General features: G+C 38.7%; 1 protein-coding gene across 1 annotated transcript; it reads right to left on the reverse strand.

The window, feature by feature from the left end:
* Positions 1-5,949: 5,949 nt before the first annotated feature.
* Positions 5,950-15,997, reverse strand: LOC127428227 (GATA-binding factor 2-like). The gene is made up of 6 exons (XM_051676426.1): positions 15,806-15,997; positions 15,090-15,586; positions 13,181-13,753; positions 10,686-10,831; positions 7,803-7,928; positions 5,950-7,091 (listed from the first exon to the last, which is right to left on the reverse strand). The coding sequence occupies exons 2-6, from the start codon at positions 15,313-15,315 to the stop codon at positions 6,792-6,794; spliced, it is 1,371 nt and encodes a 456-aa protein (XP_051532386.1). The 5' UTR covers positions 15,316-15,586; positions 15,806-15,997; the 3' UTR covers positions 5,950-6,791.
* Positions 15,998-22,970: the final 6,973 nt, after the last annotated feature.

The following is a 22,970-nucleotide window of genomic DNA, read 5'->3' on the forward strand; positions in this document are numbered from 1 at the left end:
ACCTGATAGAGCATTGGACTTGGAGAGTCCGAAGACCGTGGTTCAAGCTGATACGTGACATGACAGAGTCATAATAGAGGCACGAAATGATGTGTTTGGTTCAGAAAATGTGATTTTTCATTCAACTTCTACATTTTAAAACACTAATGGTTAGGTTTAGGCATTGATAAGATATGTCTTTTTTTAACAGCTCATTTATATTTTAAAACACTAATGGTTAAGTTTAGGTGTTGATTTGTTATGGATGTCTTTTTTAAACATCTCATTCATATTTTAAAACACTATTGGTTAGGTTCAGGCAAAAGTTTTACGTTAGGGAGTTATGTTTTAAAAACATCCATCTAGAATTCACCTTAAAACCTCACACAATTTTACACGCTTTTGGCATCCCCAGCTGGACATTTCACTGGAAACCTGCAGCCAAACGTGTTATACAGCACGTAAATTTTGAATTGCAAAAATGTTGCTATGTTCATGTAAATTTCATGGGATCAGGCTGAGGAATGTTATACAGAAGCTGAATTTGTTTTGCTGTATATTTGTATTTGTTTCTTTTCAAGATGGTGTCTGCATGTGCTTATCCTGGATGCCTCAACCTACTGAAAAACATTAGATTACATCTGTGGGCATCAGAGGCAGTTCCAGAGGCAGGGGGGACAGAATGGGGGGGACAGAAGCATGTGCTCCCCAACTCACAAATTGTAGCCAAACGAGTAATACTGTACGTAATTTTGGTTTGCAAAAATGTGGCCATGATTACGTAATTGTCATGAGATCAGGCTGGATAATCTTTATGGGGCTTTTTAGATTTTTGAGCCACAAATCTGACATTGTGAAAGCTCCCTTTGTGTCATTTTAAAATGTAATGATAAAGCAATGAGTAAATGATGAAAGAATTTTCAAAATGTAGCCTGAAGTAAAGTTACTTTTAAATAAAATCTTCCAGTTGCGAAACATGAGCCAGTTAATGAAAGTGGGTGCATGGACTTATATGTTTCTGTGTGTGTATGCAGATTTGTGCATATCTGTTTTATGAATGTGTTTCTTTTGGGGGTAAAACAATGGAAGAACACATGTTATAACTGCTGAACCCTCCTACTTACTTTTCTCAGGCTATTGAACATGGTTACCATTACTCCACCCTTTGCTTGGCATTTCATTACCAAGGGACCGTATTTCTATGAATTTCTGTCAGGCCCGAAAGAGGAAGTTCAGCTAATAATACCTTACCAATGCAATGTATGATTTGCCAGTGTGTGAGCTTGTTTGTATAAGTGAACAAATGAGTGTGTGATCTGGGATGCCCCACTGTTGTCAGTGACCTCTACGATGGTTCCAACTGAGAACCCAAGAGTGAAAAGGTTGTCCTTTCTGTCTTTCTTTATCTCTAGCATCTGTCTGTCTAGTAATCAAATGCAGTGGAGTCCAAATCTTAAGTAAATATGCTTGCTGCTGTCAGGAGTGGTTTCAAATCAAGGGCAGGGATTGAAGAACAGTCTTAATTGCAGAGCAATTTATATTGCATGCCAAAATAATACAAATAAAATAACAACAAACAAATAAAAAATGTGGTACGACTTTACAATAACTCTATGCATTACTGTGCATATCATGAATTAACAATTATTATCAATATGTTTTTTACAATATGTATTTGTTTTTGTTTGTTCATGTTAGTTACTTTCAACTTTTAATGTTAAAATGTAGATGTGTAGAAATTATCATTAACCAAGATTAATAAATGCTGTAAACGTTTTGTGCATTGTTACTACATGTTAACTCTTGTGTTAACTCAACATCAGCCTTATTGTAAAGTGCTACCAAATGTCTTTTTATGACAATGAATGTGCAATGAATGTGCCTTAGGTGTGAGCAGGATTCCTTTGCACTTGGTAGGATATAACTCCTTATTTCCTTGGCGGAGGAGAAAAATTGCAACAAAGAGAGAGAGAGACAGAGAAAATGAGAAAGAACAAAAGCAAAAGGGAGGGCACACCGTGTTTAGTTGAAGCATGTTTGGATGAGGTCAGGCGTCTGACCCCGCGCATAGCTCGAGACCTACGGTTGAACTGCTCTCCTCGCTCCTTTAAGCTTTCATCTTTAGCTCCATAACTCGAGTCAGTGTGCGCACGGCCCCCACCACCTTTTGATTCCTTTAATTCAATTTGATACATAAACAAATACATGAAGGGAGTGAGGGAGGGCAAGAGAGGGAGATGAAGGGAGAGGGGAAGGGAAAGATGAGAGGATGAAAAGAAGAGGAGACTCGTCTTGATTGTAGCTCATAAAGCTCTCACGACTTGGAGATGAGAGGCCACCATGCTGTTTCTAAAGCCTTGGTCATAAGTCTCCGTGCTTTCATTCTGTTGCACTGTATAACCATACCGTTAAAAGATCCACAGTCTTTCTAGTCACAATTTAGGCACCTTAATGTAGAAGTAAAATATTGTTATTATTGTAAAATACTCTTCATGAATGTATATCTTACCTTGTCCCCATGTGTCACATTGATCTTGAGTGGTAAATTGTCTAATGATGGTTTGCAGCCATAGATTTTCAAAGGCACTAGGCTATTTTCGGAATAGCATACTAACATACTATTCCGATATTTCTGTTGTATATTATACAGTATGTATACATTTGCTTATTATGCAAATATTCTGTATGCATAGAATACTCAAATTAACTACTACATTTGTCAAAATTGTCAGTATACAACAAAGCCTTGACCTTCTATTTCCAGTGTGATGAATAAAACAGAAGTAACTACATCTGCAATTACAATTTTTATCATCTTGTTTTTCACTCATTAGATGATTGGACTGCTAAATGTTAAAGGAATAGTTCACCCAGAAATCAAATGCTCTTATCATTTACTCACCGTCATGCCATCCCAGATGTGTATGACTTTCTTTCATCTGCTGAACTCAAATGATGATTTTTAGAAGAATATCTTAGCTCTGTTGGTCCATACAATGTAAGTGAATGGGTGCCAAAATTTTGAAGCTCCAAAATCCACATAAATGCAAGATAAAAGTACTCCAGGCGACTCCAGTGGTTAAATCAATTAATTGAGAAGCAATATAATAGGTGTGGGTGAGAGACAGATCAATATTCAAGTCCTTTTTCACTTTGAAATGATGTGTGTTGTGAAAAGCGCTATACAAATAAAAATGACTTGGGAAAAAAATTACTTTTTTTACTATAAATTCTCCACCCTGCTCAGTCAATCTCCAATTCAGTTTCACTTTCCCATTCTTTTTCTTCTGTTTTTGGGGATTCACAGTCTTAATGCATATCACCCCCTACTGGACAGAGAGGAGAATTTATGATAAATTTTTTTTTACTTAAATATTGATCTGTTTCTCACCCACATCTGTCATATCGTATCAGAACACATGGATTTAAACACTGGAGTCGTATGGATTACTTTTGTGCTCCCTTTATGTGGATTTTGGAGATTCAGAATTTTGGCACTTCCATTGTGAGGACCTACAGAGCTGAAATCTTAATTTGTGTTCTGCAAAAGAAAAAGTCATACACATATGGGATGGCATGAGGGTGAGTAAATGATAAGAGAATTTTAAATTTTGAGTGAACTATCCCTTTGAATTATCTATTTAAGACAATAAACTGGATGCCACTCATATACAATGTGATGAGATTACAAAAACATTTTGTTCAGTATTTGGTAAGCACACATAAGAACAGACCCCTTACACCATATACAAACACACGAGGATGGAGAGGACAAGGACACACGCGGAACCACGCGAGCACGTCACGGTGCCTCAACCTCCACATTGAATAAAGCATCTCTTTTTCCCTCTCCCGTCTCTCTGACGCAGACTGATCCCATTATTATTTTGGGGAAGACAGCTCGTTCCCTCAGGAGGGCCCTTTTTAAGTCCGTTGGATGTTAAATGTACTGGGAGCCTGGCCAAAGAGAACAACACACACACAAATACCTCCACACACAGAAAAAGAAAAGCCCAGTGGCATCTATAACTGGCAAGCACACAGCAGGAATGCAGCTGAACAGTTACAGTCATGGACTATTACTACACAGATCTAGCATCAGTGAGGCTTTTTGTTCTGTACACAATATTTCAATTTTAATTTAAAACTTATGAGTGATCATCCGTTCACTTCTCAAATTGTTTTTGTCAGGTTTCTTGACCAAAATTTCTAAATAAATAGCCTTTTTGTTTTGTTATTTACCACTGTTATTCTAATGAAATGTGTAGAGAGGACTAGGGATGCTCCAAAACAAGTAGGCTTACATAATTTTCTCTATATTATGATAGATAGCCCTATATAGAATGAGGCTTAGTGTCAAAATGAAGTCAAACATTTACACTAATGTCATCAGGTGTGTAATTGCTATCAAATGTCGCTTTTCTCTTTTAAAGCAAATGTGATCATGGTTTGCCTCAGTTCTGATTCAGTGTTCACAGTTTTCAATCACATTACTGTGTAATTTAACAATTTCCTTCACAACGTGCAGTTCACGGAAATCTCCCATTCACTCCTATGGGAAGTTCTGCAAAGCTTGTAAGGATGAGCAGTGGTAACCTAGGGGGGCAGAGCTTAGTAAAGGGCCAATTGATTGGATTGTAAAAAATGGACATTACAAACCAGAATGAAGCCAGTTGGTAAGTGATACTAGTAAGAGGGCTTGGTGATGTCAGCCAAAAAGTAAAGTCATTAACCGAAAATAAGTAATTACAAATTTGGTCAAAACTATGTAACTATGACTATGATCTGTCCTGTGACTGAGGGTTTGATTATTGACACACATTTGACTGGGTAGTCAAAAACCTTAAGGCCACTTTTTAGGGCAGTACAAAGACAAAAAAAAAAATCATTGGAGTAATGTTAGAAATGTGTAGTAAGAAAATCAGTAGGGTTAATGTAGACCTTACAATACAAAACTTTAAGCGAATAGAATAGAATAGAATAGAATAGAATAGAGGGGTGTGTAATTTTGTGGATGGGGGATGGGCATCTGCACTTGTGCAAGAGTCATTGTTGACCTGAACTCAGCCCTCCTCAGCATGGGCTGCACTGTTGTTAGGTCTCTCTCATTAACTGCTGGCTGGGCTGATGGTTTCCTCAGTCGCTCCATTGGGTTAAATAGCTTGAAAATGAGACTGGGTTAAGAGCTGTTTCCTGCAACCCTCAGCTGCAAGCACATCTGTGGGAGAAGGCTCCAAACTGCCCCCCACGTGTTTGTTCATGGACTGGATTGATTGCCTTTCCTTCCTCCTCTCCCTCTCTATTTTTTTCTCTCTATTTCTTTCTCCCACCAAAAAACCCCACTGTCCTTTTACTTGCCTTTTCTTTGGCTCCAGAAGGACAAGCAAAAAGCAGGGGGTTGAGTAGGTCAGATGAAAAGGAGGACGCAAGGACAACAGATTTGTCCCTCTAACGATGTACTGTACAGTGTATGTCTCTGTGTATGACATTATTTATATGAGGTTGGAACCTCCTACTCAACCAGTGTTTGGAGCCTGTTGTCTGGGTCAGATCGAAGCACCCCAGGGGCTTATATGCCACAGAAGTCTGCTTCTTCACCAGCTGCAGTTGTAGCAAAGGGAGCAATCCCATTCATACTACCCTTTGGGCACTTAGCGTGTGCATCTGATATTGCTTGCATTCAAGAGCTCAACAATGTCTAGATTAAATACTTTTTGACACTTAGTATATGGAACAGCAGCATATCTGAGTGCTCGGGTGTGTTTGTGTTTGGCCTCGTGCATGTTTTGGCATTTGTTTGTGTTTCTCATATTAAAGTACAGTGACTGTAGGGAAATATGATGCCCTGGAGTTGGAAACATATACGATCAAACTGGTCTGTAGCCACATAAAAGTGAATAGCGACTGATAATACAAATTTGCATTCACATGACATTAGCAAGGAAGTACACAAAAACATAAGGGGGAAATTATCAAGTATTAAAACTTTATTTCCTTTAATGTGTAATGGAAATGATAAAAACGTACAGCTCAGCAACATTGCCTTGGCTAGGATAGGTCAGTGTTTTTTATTCATCAATAACAATCAAATAATATTTATGATATAACAATGTGTTCTGAGGAAAGCGAAAAAAGAGATAAAGAGTGAAAATAAATTATCATAATAACAATTATAACAATAATGATAATAACAATTAACCTTTATAAACATTTGTTTGTTTTTATGTCGTATCCATAGAGTCCATTCAGAGGGAGTCATGCCCAAGGGGGTGTATTCCAGCATGTTAGGGTGATAAAGTTAATGGTCTCTCTGTTCTGTCTCTCTCTCTTTGACTCTTCGTGTATGCAGAGAGTCAGAGTAAGTCCTCGTAGCGAGCCAATGTTCAGAAGTGACTGTCCTCAATGGAATTGCCACACAGTGATTCTGCAAAGACACATCTTCTCTTTCAGAACAGTACCAAAGTGACTCAGTAAAACGTAACGAGAAGCTAAAAGTAAACAAAGCTCTCGCTCTCTCTCTCTCTCTCTCTCTCTCCCTCCGTCTGTGAGCATCCTCAGCATCTAGTGAGCAGTTAGAAGAAGAGGTGCTTTTAAATGCGCCAAACCGACCTCTATACAAGTTGACATGGTCGTTGATGTGATGACACCTTTCTCAGCAGTGTCCAATCAGGAACTAACCCAATGCAAACCCCTTCGCATCCCTCGCCTGTGAAAGATTTCTTGACGGGAGGAGAGGGGGTGCATGGAGATGTTTGATATGGAGAAGCTAATGCTAGGCTTCTGTAGAGGGGATGCTGTGAGAACGTAGGACTTCAGTGAGGTTCGGCCCAGGCAGGTGAGCGGGTGGAATGGTGAGGGTGACTGAACGTTGGGTGAATGGGAGTCGGTGTGGGCAGCATGTGTCCGGAATGGCTGAAAGGTGGCAGGTGGCCCATATGTGGCATGTGGCTTGCCAGAGCACTGGCACTGCCAAACGGAGAGGTCTTGTCCTGCATGCACTTGGAAAGCTCTTCGAAACCCTCGCTGGATCGCTTACCCCTCTTGGATTTGCTGGACATCTTACGGTTGCGTGTTTGGATGCCCTCTTTTTTCATGGTCAGTGGCCTGTTGACCTACAGGGAAAGGGGGATACGATAGGTTAATGATGATGACAACAGAGAGGTGATTTTACATCAGCAGCTGAAATATTTAAAGTGAGAGGGGATGCAACACTGTTCCTTTGCTTGCCAAAGTGGGCAAGTACATTCCTTCAAAAAAGCTCTTTCCTCACACTTATTTCAGAAACAATTAGACAAAGCCTAAGTATTAATAATAAAAAATAATAATAAAAAATGACAAATCTATATAAACATGGATCTCCATTTTAGGTCATGATTGCACATGCATATATTCATTCCAAACGAAAATTAGACCCAGAAAAAAAAAAAGGGAAAAAATCACCAGCTCAGCTGTCACGAAATTCCGTTTCTCTTTTCTTCTTTGTTCCGCTCTTTTCATTAATGTGAAATTTATTTATTCGTCTAGTAAAGAGATTGCAGCCAAGCTTAACATTTAAAAGGCTAGTTTCAGACAACTCCGAATTGATATAACGGACGCCGTATCTTGAATGGCAGACCCGCCCTGCCGTCCCTCCGGGGAATAACGCCCTCAATTGAAACAAAGCTGGATTAATCTAAAAAGAAAAACGGTCAACGGGCTCTGCTTGAGGGAATGCCGCTTTTGCGTCCCCGGGCTCACTCTTCCCTCTCTTAAATCGATACAAGCTGTCCGCCCACTTGACCACTTTGCTGTCACTTTCAGTGTTTGCGGCTTTTAATACTTACGTTGTGGAGTTTGTAGTAGAGCCCGCAGGCGTTGCACACCGGGTCACCGTTCCCGTTGCGCCGCCACAGAGTGGTCGTGGTTGTCTGGCAGTTCGCGCAGCAGGTGCCAGCTCGCCTTGCAGCAGACTGTATAAAGACATGAAAGACAAAATATTAATGCTGTTTTCCCATATTAAAACATCCATGATGTTTCTAGTGGTATTTCAAACGTAGCTAAAATAGATGCAACGTGTTTCCTACAGTTACGCCAATAAACTAGGCCTATATTATTTGGAGGGGAAAAAAATTATTCTGATTGCTAATAATAAAAATAACAATTTAATGAGCTTTAGTCGCTTATTTTTATCATAACTTATTGCTGAGGCCGCTGTTTTATTTTAGCCGGCCTCTGATCGTGGGTTATGGCTTTTATTGGATATGTCTGGTTCCTTTTTCTTGAATATTATTGCCGAATGGACTGTATAACCTTAATTGATAGATTCTTGTTCTCCACACTGCAGGCCTACTATAAAACACGGATTACATGGGCTTTGCTTTGGAGTAAATGTAGGCTATGCTATCCTATTCAATGATAAGAATCTGATGGGGTAACCAATATTATGACTCACTGTTGCAAAATGTACTCTACACTAGACAGCATTTCAAAACTATCCCCAAATAGCATTAAAGTAATGTGTCCTGAACATATGAAATGTCTTTAAGGGAGTCGCCTCCGTGTTTGGGCTAATTTAATAGACTCTGTGCATTTAAACACGGTAAATTAAATTGTACAATTTGTGCTTTGATTAGAAGAAGAAAAACTGTGCCCAAAGAAATTCGTTGTTTCTGATCTGGATCTAATAAATTCTGTCACATTTCGGTAAATATATTAGACAGATCATTAATTTATAACGTTTCGATACACGGCTTGATGCCGGGAATCAAACGATTTAGTGCTTGGGGCAACTGCAAAGCCGGGTCATCAATCCTCTATTCGCTTTTTGTCCATTACGGATCAATTTTTCACACATAATGAGAAACGTTTATAGGCATACAACGCAATTTCCCCGCAGCCCGACACATAGGCTACACGCAGGTTGTGTTCATTAACGATTTACATAATGATTCATATAGAGCTTTTGCGAAATCGTGGCTCTGAAAAAACGCTGCCAGTAGTCAAATTAAACACAACACGCAAACGACAACAAAAACGCACATTCTGATACTCCAACTCAGTGCCAGTCGAGCACGACAAACAAGAAAGCAAAGAGTATAAATCCATTTATTTTCCAATCCCTGCCCCAGCCCCTTCACACACAGTGCTCTGATAATCGCTTTACAGTAGATGTCATTTGGGCCTGCCGGGGCCAGAGAAAATTCAGACGGGTTTGTTGAAGACGGAAACACCCGGGAGCCTGGCTTCCTTATCGGGCCCGGGCAGATATCCGGATAGGAAACAACTGGATGGCCTTTGAACAGCGCTCTGAAAACACTTCAGCCCAAAATGCAAAAGCATGGGCCAGCACACTGACTCCATGGAAAACTCTATGGCCTTTTTACATCATGAGAACATGAGAACATGAGAACAAAAGAAAGAAAGAACGAAAGAAAGAAAAAGAAAGAAAACTAAAATAATAAAGATAATAATCATAATTGGAATTACAGTCTAATAATCCATCGTTTTATTCCTTTTTAAATATGTCACTCTGTATTTGTAATTCTGTATAAGACTCGTTGTTCCCCTGCAATGCATGTGTCTCCTTTACAACAGCGAAAATAAAATTCCCTCTGAGACACTCATATTTACACTCTGATGGTCACTTAGCCAATTGAAAATTAAATTATGACACATGGCTGATAGAAAAAAGACAGTCTCACTCAGTCACACAGCTTGTTGTGTCTCCAAACTAATCTCCATGATAATATTACCTCACATTTTGAAAGACTGAGAAAAATTACTCTATAACAGAGTAAACGAGATAGAGGTAGAGATATAGAGTTTCACCTGATTATGTGAGGAAAGGAAACATTTTGGTACAGGCTGGGAAAATATCCTTCCTATATTCTTTGAAAAGACATATTGCAAAAATCATCACCTCTTCTAGATAAAATTAATTACTCTAGCCTAGGGACAACAATGTCACAGTTTATATTTTAATAAAAGCATAGAGGAGCCTTCTTTGACAGTGAAGCTGTCCAAGACCAATTAAAAAAAAATTGCACAATAATAACCAAAGTAGTCAAGTTTGACTTTTCACATATCTTACTTTTTGATCTCTCTATGGGTAAAACACCAAAACAAAAACTTTAAACTAGTTTTGTTTTCTATCAATCATCTCAATTCAAAAAGTTACCAATATAAAACAAATAATCAAGGAGAAATGAAACAAGCACAGATCTGCTTTTAAATATCCTATGGAGATGAAATGAGAGAAACAAAAGTTGACAGTGAGTCTACAATGCAACCAGAATCATACGCAAGCTCTGCAAAACAAAACCAATGACATGTGGTTCTCTAAGCGCCCCCAGATAAAGTACGGCCAGATCAAACAGCTAGATCTAAACTGATGTGCTCAGGCAGTGGTGCGGCAACAGGTCGGTAAGCATGCTGTTTTTCACTCAATGTGGAGTGGTGATAATTGTACCAGCGTGGGCATTGGTATCAGTGACAGTATCAGAACTAGAAGCAATAATGATAGCAGTAACAATAGCAATAGTAGCAGTATTGTAACAGGCAGAGTAGGGGATCACCAGGGGGTGAGGGCACAAACAATTCCAGGAAGATTATAAGGAAAATATAACTTTCCGGGAATTGTGCTTAGGCTCTCTGCACTGTGCTCCTATTTAGTCCTCTTTCTCATGTGTGCGTGGAATTGAAGGAATTCTTGAGGTCCATCTACTCACCAGTCTGCGCTTGGGCTTGATAAGGGGTCGGTTCTGGCCGTTCATCTTGTGATACAAGCCGCACGCGTTGCAGAGGTAGTGGCCCGTTCCGTCCCGCCGCCACAGCGGGGTGGAGGTGGCTCCACAGTTCACACACTCACGCCCCTCTGTGCAGAATTCAAGTGGAGGGAAAGCAAAGGGAAATTTATATAATTAAGAGGTTCATACTCCATTTACAATACAGTAACAGAGGGTCATGAAGAGGCACAGTATGAACAACAAAAAAAAAAACTTAACTGGCAACATCTAACATGACTTTCATTTTCATGTCATTGGAATTTCTCCTCTATGCTGGATGCCAAAAACAGCATTACATAATACATAATTTATTTTGGAATTTGCACATGTGCATGTCTTTCTGGATGAAATAATATGTTTCAAACTTACAAAACAATCTTTTCACTTATCTATTATAGAAAGCATACACCTTGTTGTCACTTAATACCAAACATTCTATTTTACTACAACATATGTTTGACACCTAAAGGACAGAGCAGTGATTAAGAATGTAAGGTAACTGCAAGTTGTACACTCCTACTCATGTTTATCAACCACACTTGACTTCCAAGCTTGGCGTCCTATTCTCAGGTGTCATACCAGTAAAGCATCCTGACCTGGTCTGGTATTTTAATTCACAAGCTCTTCTTTCTTACTCCCCAGAGCATCTTTCTATTATTCACATTATAATGTGAGATAGTCGCTGTCCCACCCTGACCAGAGAAAAGAATCCTCCCTGGACAATGGATGTTCTTTTGAAGTGTATGCAATGTGTTTTGATTCATTCATTTTTAACCTCTTTTTTCATTCAGGGTTGGTGTGGGTAGAGATATCGTTCACGTTCTGAATGCAATGAAACTTGGTGCTGGGAGTGTTATGTGAAAATGGCCCTGCAACACACTGAAGGTGTGGCATTAATGAGTTCAGTTAATAGAGGTTAGCCTAAATTAAGAATGTATAATATTGAGTCTTAGTGTTATTTGCAAATCATTTTTATTTGCCTATTATGTCCTTATGGATGAAAATTTCGCTTGTGTCAGTAAAATCATTTGTCACAAGCTCACAGATTCCCAGTCATGTAAGATTGGCTGGATTGTTTAGATCACTCCAAATATCAGTTGCTATGCTGTTAGTTTACGTCATGATGCCTTCAGAACTGTTCCATTCTCTAACACATAATGTACATTCATACCTAACTTTATCTTGTAATATGATTGCACACAGATTCTTTCCCCCGTCCTTTAGACCAATGTTTTCCACAGAGCACAAATATAGTTATATATTGCAAAATGTAGACAAAAATGTAGGCTAAAAAAATATAACAATCATAAGGCCCCAATTTGCAGAACAGTGGCTATTGGTGTTATTGTGTTGTTTCATAAGTAACAGTGTAGCTACTTAAAATGTAATTATTTTGTTGGAGCACCTTTTAGATTTATTTATGCAAGATGGACTCTGTAATGTAAAGTGTTATCAATAATAATGTTATCGATAATAATAGTTCTTCGTGAGCCATGCCGAGGTCGTGCACACAAACAGCAGGGTCCTGTCGCCTGTGAAGGCTTGTCCCGCCAGGATTTTGTTAGTTTTGGGGTCGTGGGAGGGCGGAGGGGGGAGTATGTCGTGATTTGTTCAGCCGAATGTATACAGGATATGACTGGAGCCAGCGCGTCGTGACTCCTCAACGTTTTAAGCACAGTAAAGGTTAATTTAAAGGAAAACATGGCGTGAAGCAAATAGTTGCCCCGACAACAAATGAAATCATTCATCTTAAAAGCCCAAGAAGCAGAAAAAAAAATAACTATTGCAATACTGCAAATTATATATATATATATATAATATATATATATATATATATATATATATATATATATATATATATATATATATATATTTTTTTTTTTTTTTTTTTTTTTTTTTTAATCAGGTCATTTTCATCACAACCACTGATATTTTTAAGCACTTTCTTGTGGTCATAATTTTTCTACGTGGTTCTTCTAAAAACTTGTTGCATGGCACTATTTAAAAATGCGGTCTAGAATTTCCTCAAGGGAGATTAATTACGGTTGCATTTATTTAATTAGATAAATATTTAAGTAAAACTCCAGGTAAGACAAAAAACGTTATCTGAGAAGAAAAGATCTGATCGTGGAAAAAAAAAAAAAAAATATATATATATATATATATATATATATATAGGCCTATTGAAGGGGACTGAACCTGTAATGAACTGGGAATGTCTTTGTATTTGGCTAAATAATTTCTAAACATTATACCATTAAAAAAAAAATCACCCATATCCTCACAATTCATTTAGTACATTTCAAATTTAAATAATAGATGTACAAAAAACGGACATGCATGGCTGTGTTAAAAAAGGCTCTCTTAACCCAGTGTGAGTGTCTCTAAATAGGCCTGTTAACTCGTGAAGTCAGTGCGTCAGAACTAATGAAACTCACCTGAGCACGATCGCGTCTTGCTTTTACATTTAGGTGTGAAACCGGACGCGGATCCACTTAGCAGGGTACCCGGGTGAAACAGACCGCCGCCGTACTCGTGAGGCGTGGGGAGAGAGTATGTCGGGTAGGTTGGGATGGGATGATGCGTGGACGGTGTCTGTGCGCTCATAGCGAGGCTTCCCCGAAGAGGACTGCATCCCTCAATTTTCATCCCATCAGTTATTGACACTTGGTACTTAATGGACTCCTTTTCGTCCATTCTTGTAGTGGTGGAGGTCGGGGAAGAAGGACCGGGGTCCGGTGAAACGTCTTTTGGAGGGGTTGGGGGGAAATTGTAGAGGGGATGCGGACTGGAGTGGGTTACGGATGTGAGGGAGGAGACGGGAGCGGTGCTGGAGCTGCTGCTGCACGGGTAAACGGCGCTGGCGTGGTGTAGGCCGGGCTTGCTGAAGTGACTGACCGCCCAGGCGTTGTGGTGAGCGGCGGAGAGCGCTGCCTTGCCGCTGTCCAGCCAGGGAATCCCGGGACTGTGTATGAGGTGTGGTCGGCAGACTTGACTTCCCGTGAGACGTGCTGAGAAATAGAGAACAGAAATAAACATAAAGCCCAATTCGAAATGAAAATGACAAGCATATTGTAGCCTATTTGCTTCGAGGTGTCAACTATTTTTGCTGAAGCACAAGCCTAAACAACATTTCAAACAAGAATGCGTCTGACTCTCACCTGTTGACTCAGTACCCGAACAATACAAACTCGACATTGAGATCAAATAAAAGCATCCAAAATATCAATTGTGCAACTCTCTGATAAAACAATGCCGATTCACCCTTCAGTCCAGTGTTTGTTTCATTTGATAGCGAGCGCTTATTTTTATTTATTTATTTATTCGTCTCGACGTAATAACTTTACAGATTGTTAACTTAAAAAAGCATTCTCGCTACAGGCTGTTCTTCGCACAAATTATAGACACTTGAAGTAAGAAGTTCATCAGGAATTTTTCGTTTTGATTTGGCATCCGGGAAGTGCCTTGATCCCCCTTTCTCTCTCTCTCTCTCTCTCTCTCTCCCTGACACGAACTTCCCTTTCCTCATCAAGTCATTCGCTGGACATTTTCTCTTTCTTCTTATCTTTACATTTCAACACATATCTCGTGGAGATGACAGTTCAATACGCAGTACTGAAATATGATAGCCTATCTAACATTTCTGTACACATTTTTGTCATCCCTTTGTCCGCCTAATTTGTTTAAACTGAGTAGCTAGTTTAGCACATATTAAAAAAAACTTTACTCTATAAGTATAGACTCTCTGTATTTACAATCAAATTTACAATGTACAAAATATTTTATTTATTTTATTTTTTATTTTTGTAAAATAACCAAGAGGTCTTATCCATGGGTAATGAGTAAAAACCACCGAAGTCTTTCGATTTTACACACACAACGAAGTTGTAGCCTAGCCTACTACCGATATACAAATAACAGGCAACTGACCGAAAACGGAGTCACCCGGCCCAAGTTGATTTACTTGTCCAAAACCTCTTTGGGAACGCAAGAGATGCAAACAACCTCTCGCATTTTACATAAGCGTTCATGCATATTGTATTTACCAATAGCCTAATTTATTGGAATACTGTAGTAGCCTAAATAATAACAATAACAGTACTGGGCCTATTACAGTCAGCTAAAAAATATGTAAATATTCCATTTATTAATATCACCTTGTAAATAAATAAACAGTAACATGAACTGTAAAGTAAAGTGTGACCAAAACATGAAATGCAAATTACTGCAATATATTATATCCTGAAACGTATAGGTACATGACAAATGTGGCGTTACACTACATATTTTGCCATCAAAAAATACATGGCCTTCATATGAGAGTAAATCTGACTTAACAGCCCCTACCGTGCGCTTGTCCGTAAGAGACTCTGGCCCGAGAGTTGGGGTAGTAGGGGTTGCCCTGCGAGTCCAAGTGATTCAAGAACACATCCACCTCGTCCGGGGGCAGAAGAGGCGCCATCGGCTCCATGTAATTGTGTGTAAGACCGTGGTGATGGGACTCGGGGTGCTGGCCGTTGAGTACCGCATGATGATGGGCCATCCATCGAGACTGATCGGCCGCAACCTCCATGTCTAAAGGATCCGTGCTTCGAAAAGTTCGAAAAGTTGGCTAGATGCCTACTAAAAACGTATTGGACACTAATAGACCCCAAAAGACCGATATGGCCCAGTAGTAGATTAAAATATTTGTAGTTAGCCTACTGTAAAAAAAATAAAAAAAATAAAAAAATAAATAAATAAATGTGCTTATGTTGGTGATGCCCTATTCACTTTCTGCACATGCCCTTAATTTTGGGTAACAGAGGTCCTTCTTCTTTGCTTTCAACAATCCTCAGGAACACCTGCAAAAGAATCACAAATGAATTAGTTTGGTTTTTAACTTTAAGTACCGTACAAGAGTGCTTTGGACAGATCTAAAGAATCATAGCGTGAAAACAACAAATACATTCGTTAAAAATAATCTTCTCGCCGAAATAAAGTCTCTGTCAACCTGTAAACTTAATAACTGCATAACATGCTGAACCCGACGCAATTTAAAACAACTATCGACGCGTACTTACGGAGCAAAGCAGCATTTCAGCACTCCAATCCCCTGTTTGTTTTATCCCTTGTTAGTCCTTTTCAAAGAATGTTAATCCTCAAGATGTCTGTTGACATTCGTAATTCGGCTCTGCTTACACTGTCTACAGGCCGATTGTTAAACCTCTCCCTAAAAAACTGCGGTTGTCTGAAGTGGGGCGAAGTTTCATTAATGAATTGTGCCTGTGTACTGTCGGAACTGGCGCCAGTAGATTCCATATCTTACGAACGTGGGCGGAGTCACGGGCTGGCAGTGATAGCTCTCTTAACCAATAGTAGATCGCGTTTACCGCCATTGGCTCGGACATCATGCTTTTCAATCTGCCACGGCGACTGTCGAGTGCTCCACATCCAGAGAGCTGAGAGACTCATCGTTCAGCGGAGCAATTTATTGAGACCCTTTACATTTCTTAGAGCTTCACGTTGATGATGTCTTATAATGTGGTCTTTTTACACAAAGACTAACAGCGCAGAAGAGCCTGAAATTAATACTGTTAAAGCTCTTCTGAACAAAATAATTCAAGGGATTTGTCTTTTTATAATAATAATAGCAGACTTAGGCCTAATAATTATAACTATAATAGGCACTCCACTCTTTTTGTGTTCACGAAAATGAACAAATAAAAACATTCATTTTCACTATTGATGCATAAGTGATTTATTGCGGATGATCATCAGATTTTGTAGGGAATATATTTATGTGATTGGTGTACACAAAAGAAGGACCTGTTGCGTGACCATTAACATTTGTTTCAAACAACAAAACCTGTAACAGTCCTGTGTGAAATGCAATATATAGTATCTAATGCAAACAAACACAATTCCTAGCACCTCAGGCATTAACTGGGGAGGAGTATTTTTTATGGTCTCTAAATTGGGGGCTTTTGTTCTCGTGCGTCTAATTCTTGTGAAAACACTGTCTTTGTATGCTGTTTCAAGCGATCAAACGTCACTTTGCATATTAATAGCGGGCTAGTCTCTCGGTGGTGCCTATAGGTCGCATGGGCAAGTCCGAATAGAGCCAATTGGTGGCCATTAGGGTAGCTTCGTTGATTCTTGCTTATAATTATCTCGTGGCAAAACAAGCAGTAGACGTGCCCACCGCAGGCAGAAAGTCAGAACGTCGCCAATTAGCTTGATAAGCGTTTAGATAACTGTGGATTCAGGTTTGGTCAGCTGAACAACTCATTTATATACAGGGTTTACTAAACTGTTGCAGCTTTAACCCGTAGAATTAAATAAGTTTGTCTGTTTCGTCAAAATAATAATAATAATAATAATAATAATAATAATAATAATAATAATACTTTTTTTAACATAAACACATTTATGCTCTGTTCTACATGCTGTGCAACAACCAAATAATATATGTAGAATAGAACAGAAATGTGTCAATTAAATTTGCAATTATTTTTGTCTGATCACTTGGGAATATCAGTGTGCTGAATATAGGCCCAGGTAAAAACTGTAATCTCCAAATTCTAAATTTTAAATTTAATTTTAAAAGTCTTATTATATATATATATATATATATATATATATATATATATATATATATATATATATATTATGTGTTTTACGCCCTTGAATATCTTGGATTCTTCTTGCATGCGTCAAATATTTGGCCCGAGTGGATAAAGCTGCTTGCTACCTTTAGCCCTGCGGTCTCAAACTGCTTGTAGTGACGCTTTGTGTGTATTAATTATTAATTCAACTAGCTTGTAGCCGGATCAATCAAAGAGATCACTTTTTTGTGAAACACAGGATAAACTTGACCATCGGTGTTCTCCGGCTCGTTTATCAGCCTCTCTTGGGAAGGCACTATGGCAGGTTTAATAGAGTTGACAATTGCGAATGTGTATATATATATATATATATATATATATATATATATATATATATATATATATATATATATATGTATATTATTATTATTATTATTATTATATATACATTTTACCTATGCTTCAAAACAATGGTGCACTCTCTGATAATGTGTTTTGTTTTTTTTTTTTTCTTTAAAACAGGAAGGTTTTGGTGAGCTTGCCCTACTCTGAAGCAATAATGACTGACAGGCAATAATTGGAGTGCGAGCTCAGAGCTCCTACCGGCCGCCACTCTGACGCCGTGACTTGACTTTACTGAATTTCAGTATTAAAAGAGAGAGAGAGAGAGAGAGAGAGAGAGAGAGAGAGAGAGAGAGAGACTTTGCAAAGATGTTTACCACTAAAATGCTACTGAGGCTAAAAGGCTACAAGTTGGCCAATACGTTGTGTATTTTCATTAGTGAGGTGCGTATTGCGTTTTGTGGCAATATCAGATTCATAAACGCATTTTTAACACACTTGAGTCTGGCCAGGGGCCCTACACAGCACAGAGAGCCATGACGGCCTGAGGTCAACAAATTAAAACGTACAGGGCAATATGACGCTTAGTTTTGTTGTGCAATGCATTTTACACACATATCAAAATAGGCACAGTATTACATTATTCTGAAATGAGTGGAAATTGATAATAAATATATGCATGTAGCCTCTAAAAATGGTCGTTTACATAATCATAATTGCTGTACAGCAGATTGAAAGCTACAGAAGAATGAAGTGTTATTTGAGATGACATTAGGCATGTTTCCTATTGTGTGTTTCTCTGGCTGGCTGCTCTGGTCAAGCGCATCACAACCAACCTTAATGCTATAATGACGGTCCTTGGTTCAGCTCACCTGCAGGGTTAAATATTCCTTAGAGAATACCTGAACTAAATACCTGTGGTAATCCAGTTGGTCTCAATGCTGGAACAAAAGGGAGTGTCCTCTGGGACTCAACATTTTTGATTGGGGGTGTTACTTCAGGGGTCCTGAAGTAACCCAAATGGTCATGATGACCAACACTCCTCTTTAAATATGAGCGCTTATAAATGGCTGTGTATGGATATGATATGAAAATAGGCCTTATGTAACACAAGTTGTAACACAAGTTGTGTTGTAACCATGTGTGACTGTGACGACGCCAGTGACATCACGTTTGTCATGCCACATTACTTCACTTTGGTTTAATTGCGACAATAATAATAATAATAATAATAATAATAATAATAATAATGTAGAAAGCTTGCTCAAATCGGTGAAAACAAATTCCGCCAAAAGGGAGGCAATCATTCCCTTAATTAACAGGTGCCGTGAAATGGGCTTGCCCGTTCGTTCTCTCACAGCGCATTTATCATTCTCTGTGGGGTTAAAAGAGGGCAGGAGGGGGCAGAGAGCGGCGCAGAAGGGTTTGTGAAGATAAGCAGGCACTGGTATATAGGGGGAATGACAGACCAGCTGAAGCGGTATTGTCCTTTACTCACGGGTAATTAGATTGTGACAGGGCACTCGGGGGCAGACACAAGCACAAGCAAAGTCACAAGGCTCCTGTCCTCTGCTGAAGCATGGATAACAGGGATATGAGGAAGAGCGTCTCATCCTCTTTTCATTTAAAGCAACAACAACAAAAACAACTTTATTTTGAAGCAATATCCCGTCATTGCTTCACCAGCAAACTATGTTTGTTGTAATATGTTCTATGTTTTATATGCACTTTATTGGGTGAAAAAGTCTTGCTCTGAGTGGCACAGCGGCAGTCATATATCTGATGGGTGATGACAGCGCGCCCGCCCTCCATTTGTGGCTGACAGCTCTTTGAGTCAATGATTTAAATAAATAGTACAGGTGGGCTAATGCAGACCGTCCTTTGGGTATTCCAGAGAAAGCTAATTGCTAAACTCACCTCACTCTCTTTCGCATTTATAATACTTTTTGGTGGAAAATTAGGCTATTGTTATTTTCGTAATGTAGGCTGTGTTCTTCCGCTTGTTAGATCTGTTGATTATTAAAGTCACATCAACACAAAGGTCTAAATTTCATTCATTTTCATTCTACTATTGTAAGTCGTATTTATTCATCACCCCTTATTTTATACAGTGAGTAGAGTTGCGTTTCATAACACATTTCATTATTATGCTATACGTGGCATTGCATTTTGTTTTATAATTTTATTTTATAATATTAGACAGATACGAATATATTTACGCATTTCCTCCTATTTTAAGCACATTTTCATGTATTTAAAATAAGTAAATAGATGGGCGACAAAAGTTACCCTAGTGTTCAAATCTTGATATCTGTTAAAATAACAGGTATATTTAGATTTATAAAAAAGACTAATAGATAGATGTCTGTTACATGAAAAACGTGTAACAATATTTGTCTTGTGTTAATTTTTACAGTCCTAAAATGCATTATACATCATTACATTTTAACATGATATAACGATGGATTAACAACAAAAATCATTATCATCATCGTCGTCGTCATCGTCATCAACAACAAAAATAAACTGTTATCTCATAATAATAATAATAGTAAACATATTTACGATTATTATTATTATTATTATTATTATTATTATTTTATTATATGGATATAATATATTAGAACATAATAATTATTATAATATAACGACAATAATAATAATAATTATTATTATTATTGCTGGTATTTTTATTTTTAATAAGCTTACCGTTTCGTTAAAGCAAAAGCCTATTTTTATTTCCTTTCATTTTATTATACTGAGTGCTAACCATTTGCAACGGCAGTGGAAAAATAAAGAAAAAATGCTCATATTTAAAAAGAAATAAGAATGAGCCGCGTGAACCATTTTAATCATCCCGTTCTGGGCTAACAGTCCTCTTTATAAATACCTCGGTAAAACGCGTGAATAATCTGTCCGTATTACTCGACTTTGCGCTCACTGTGTCGAATGATAGTCTACACAAAACGCATCTTACCAGTGTTTATGATTAGGCTCTCTCCTCCTGTCATTTTGCACCAAAAAGAAAAGTGTCCTCGGGCCAATTCCGTGTGGCACCACCGTCTTACAGGGAAGAGTAGAGGTGATTCGTTGTGCTTTGCAAAGCACTGAAGCCTCAGGCACAGTCGTCGCCTTCTCTCAAAATCCGCTCTAGCTGGGAATGCCAAACTTCCCAGACAGTCAGCGCCCTTTCCAGAAAGCTTTTGCTGTTGATCTCTCCTCAGTGACTTGCAATGTGGTGTAGTGTCTGACACCTCGTACTCTATCATGATTTACTCCCCCCTCCCCTCAAGGCACTTAATAAGGCACAAAGTCGGCTGCTGCAAAGCCGTGCGTCAGCCAATCTGGGCCTCGTTTCCCAAAAGCATCGTAGCCTAAATCTAAGTAGATCGTAGAATCCATTTTACGATTCATCTTAGTTTTGCGGCCCATTTCCCCAAAACATCGTAATTTAAGTAATACTTGAAAATGCTCGTAGATTAACGAGTGCCCTGGAGTAACTCATACAGCATTAAGAACACCATAAGCACACAGACTTATGCAGACACCTGCAGGACAAACGCGAAATTACACCTGATACAATTTAAACACCTACAGCTACACTTTATGCTCATTTAATGGCAGTATACATACTTTTTATTATTTTCAACCGAAAAGGCTAATAATATTATTAATAATGATTGCATAAAATTGTTAGTCAATATTGAATGAACAGATAAATTAATAAGTAAACAAATAAAAGTTATTTGTGGACTAGTTGGTAACAACAAAGTGGTGGCATGATTGTTGCAGAGAACTGTAAACATTACAGTCAGAGAGAGAAGTAAAAAAGTTAATAACTTGCTGTCCTGCATGAAAATTGTCCGTACAGTATATTGGCTCCTCATCCTCGTCTCCTCTTCCTCTCTGACACATAAGGGCTCTCTCGCCCCCACCACGTGTTGTGTAGTACCGCACATATTGTGTAGCATTGCTGTAACCGTTATCACTTTTGGGAGTAAAGAGCAGATCTCAGTTTGATTGGTGAATGTCCCTAAAGCGCAGCTTCCATGTCTCCTTATTTTGCGCATGCGTGATAACACTGTGAACCTCATTATAGTCAATTAATGCTTGTTGTCATTAGCAGGACCATACACAGTGTCTCCGCTGTTTTCACTGATCCTAGAAGCTTTAATTTCGACCCACAGAGCAATTTTTAAAAAAACGAAAAATTAAAATGCACATCTGATGAGCAAAGCCGTGATTGTGTAAAATAAATATATCCTTCTGCACAAAACGATTGCCAATCATAATGCAATTATGTAGTGAATTAAGTTGTACATTTAAGAAAATATTTGTAAATATTTCCTGCGAGGTAAATTACAAAGGTTTTTAAAGTTATGCAACAATATTAATGACGTTGCAATAACAGCAGCACTATAAGGTCACATTTCAGCACTTCACGTTAACGGACAGCGTCTCTTAAGTAGCACTTAAAGCGCAGTTCATGTTAGCGGTTTTGGGAAACGCACGTAAAAAATAACGAACGTTCGTAAATTCGCTCATAGAAAACGCCCTTAACCTCTACTCTTAAAGTGACCTTCCCGAAAGCAAAGTTCTTTTTTTTTTTTTCCTCTTCGATTGGAAGGTTGTTTGATTGCCATGAATAATAATAAAAAGGCCAGTCCACTAAATGGTTAGACTATGTAACAGTGAAGCAGGATTGTGGTTTGCCCCTCCACATTTAATCACTGATTTTCCATCTTTATGACTTCTATTCCTGCCCGATCTTGTCTACAATATGTTGTGATGCTGCGGTCGACCCTGCGTCCCCCAACACACCCAGTTTTAACTCTCTCGCACATAACACCAACTTTTAAAACATGCAAAGCCTCGGTAAATCTCTGGCACGAGACCTTGGGCTCGCGTGCAGCGGCTCAGGAAGGGCAGGTGCAGTTCCAGCCTCTCGCGCCCGGGTTCCCCCAAGAGTGCACGCGCACAAAGACAGCGCGAGAGGAGTGAACTCTGACAGAATTAATTTCATTATATAGAATGATCAAAATAACAATGTCTAATGCAAGCTATTGTTTTGTTTTCATGCAATAGACCAGGATCGGTGAAGGATTCAAATCAGTCAACGACACTATAGGCCCACTACGGTTGGTTGACACCAGAGTTCTGAAATCACGGGTCTAGTTTGGCCAGGGATTAGCCTATGACAAAAATCTAAATGATACAAAATCCTTGTTTTTCCCTTTGTCCTGTACTTATCAATATGAATGGAATAACAGATTAAAAGAAAGAAGTATTTGGCTACTCG

This window comes from Myxocyprinus asiaticus, chromosome 37 (genome assembly GCF_019703515.2).
Source record: "Myxocyprinus asiaticus isolate MX2 ecotype Aquarium Trade chromosome 37, UBuf_Myxa_2, whole genome shotgun sequence".
NCBI classification, from domain to species: domain Eukaryota; kingdom Metazoa; phylum Chordata; class Actinopteri; order Cypriniformes; family Catostomidae; genus Myxocyprinus; species Myxocyprinus asiaticus.

What these genes read in the sequence shown, in the direction of transcription:
- LOC127428227 (XM_051676426.1), bottom strand. Translation starts at nt 15,315, where the DNA reads ATGGAGGTTGCGGCCGATCAGTCTCGATGGATGGCCCATCATCATGCG. An exon ending in TCAAGCCCAAGCGCAGACTG is followed by an intron (nt 7,929 to 10,685) that starts GTGAGTAGATGG and finishes GTCTTTATACAG; the next exon opens with TCTGCTGCAAGGCGAGCTGG. An exon ending in TCTACTACAAACTCCACAAC is followed by an intron (nt 7,092 to 7,802) that starts GTAAGTATTAAA and finishes CTTTCCCTGTAG; the next exon opens with GTCAACAGGCCACTGACCAT.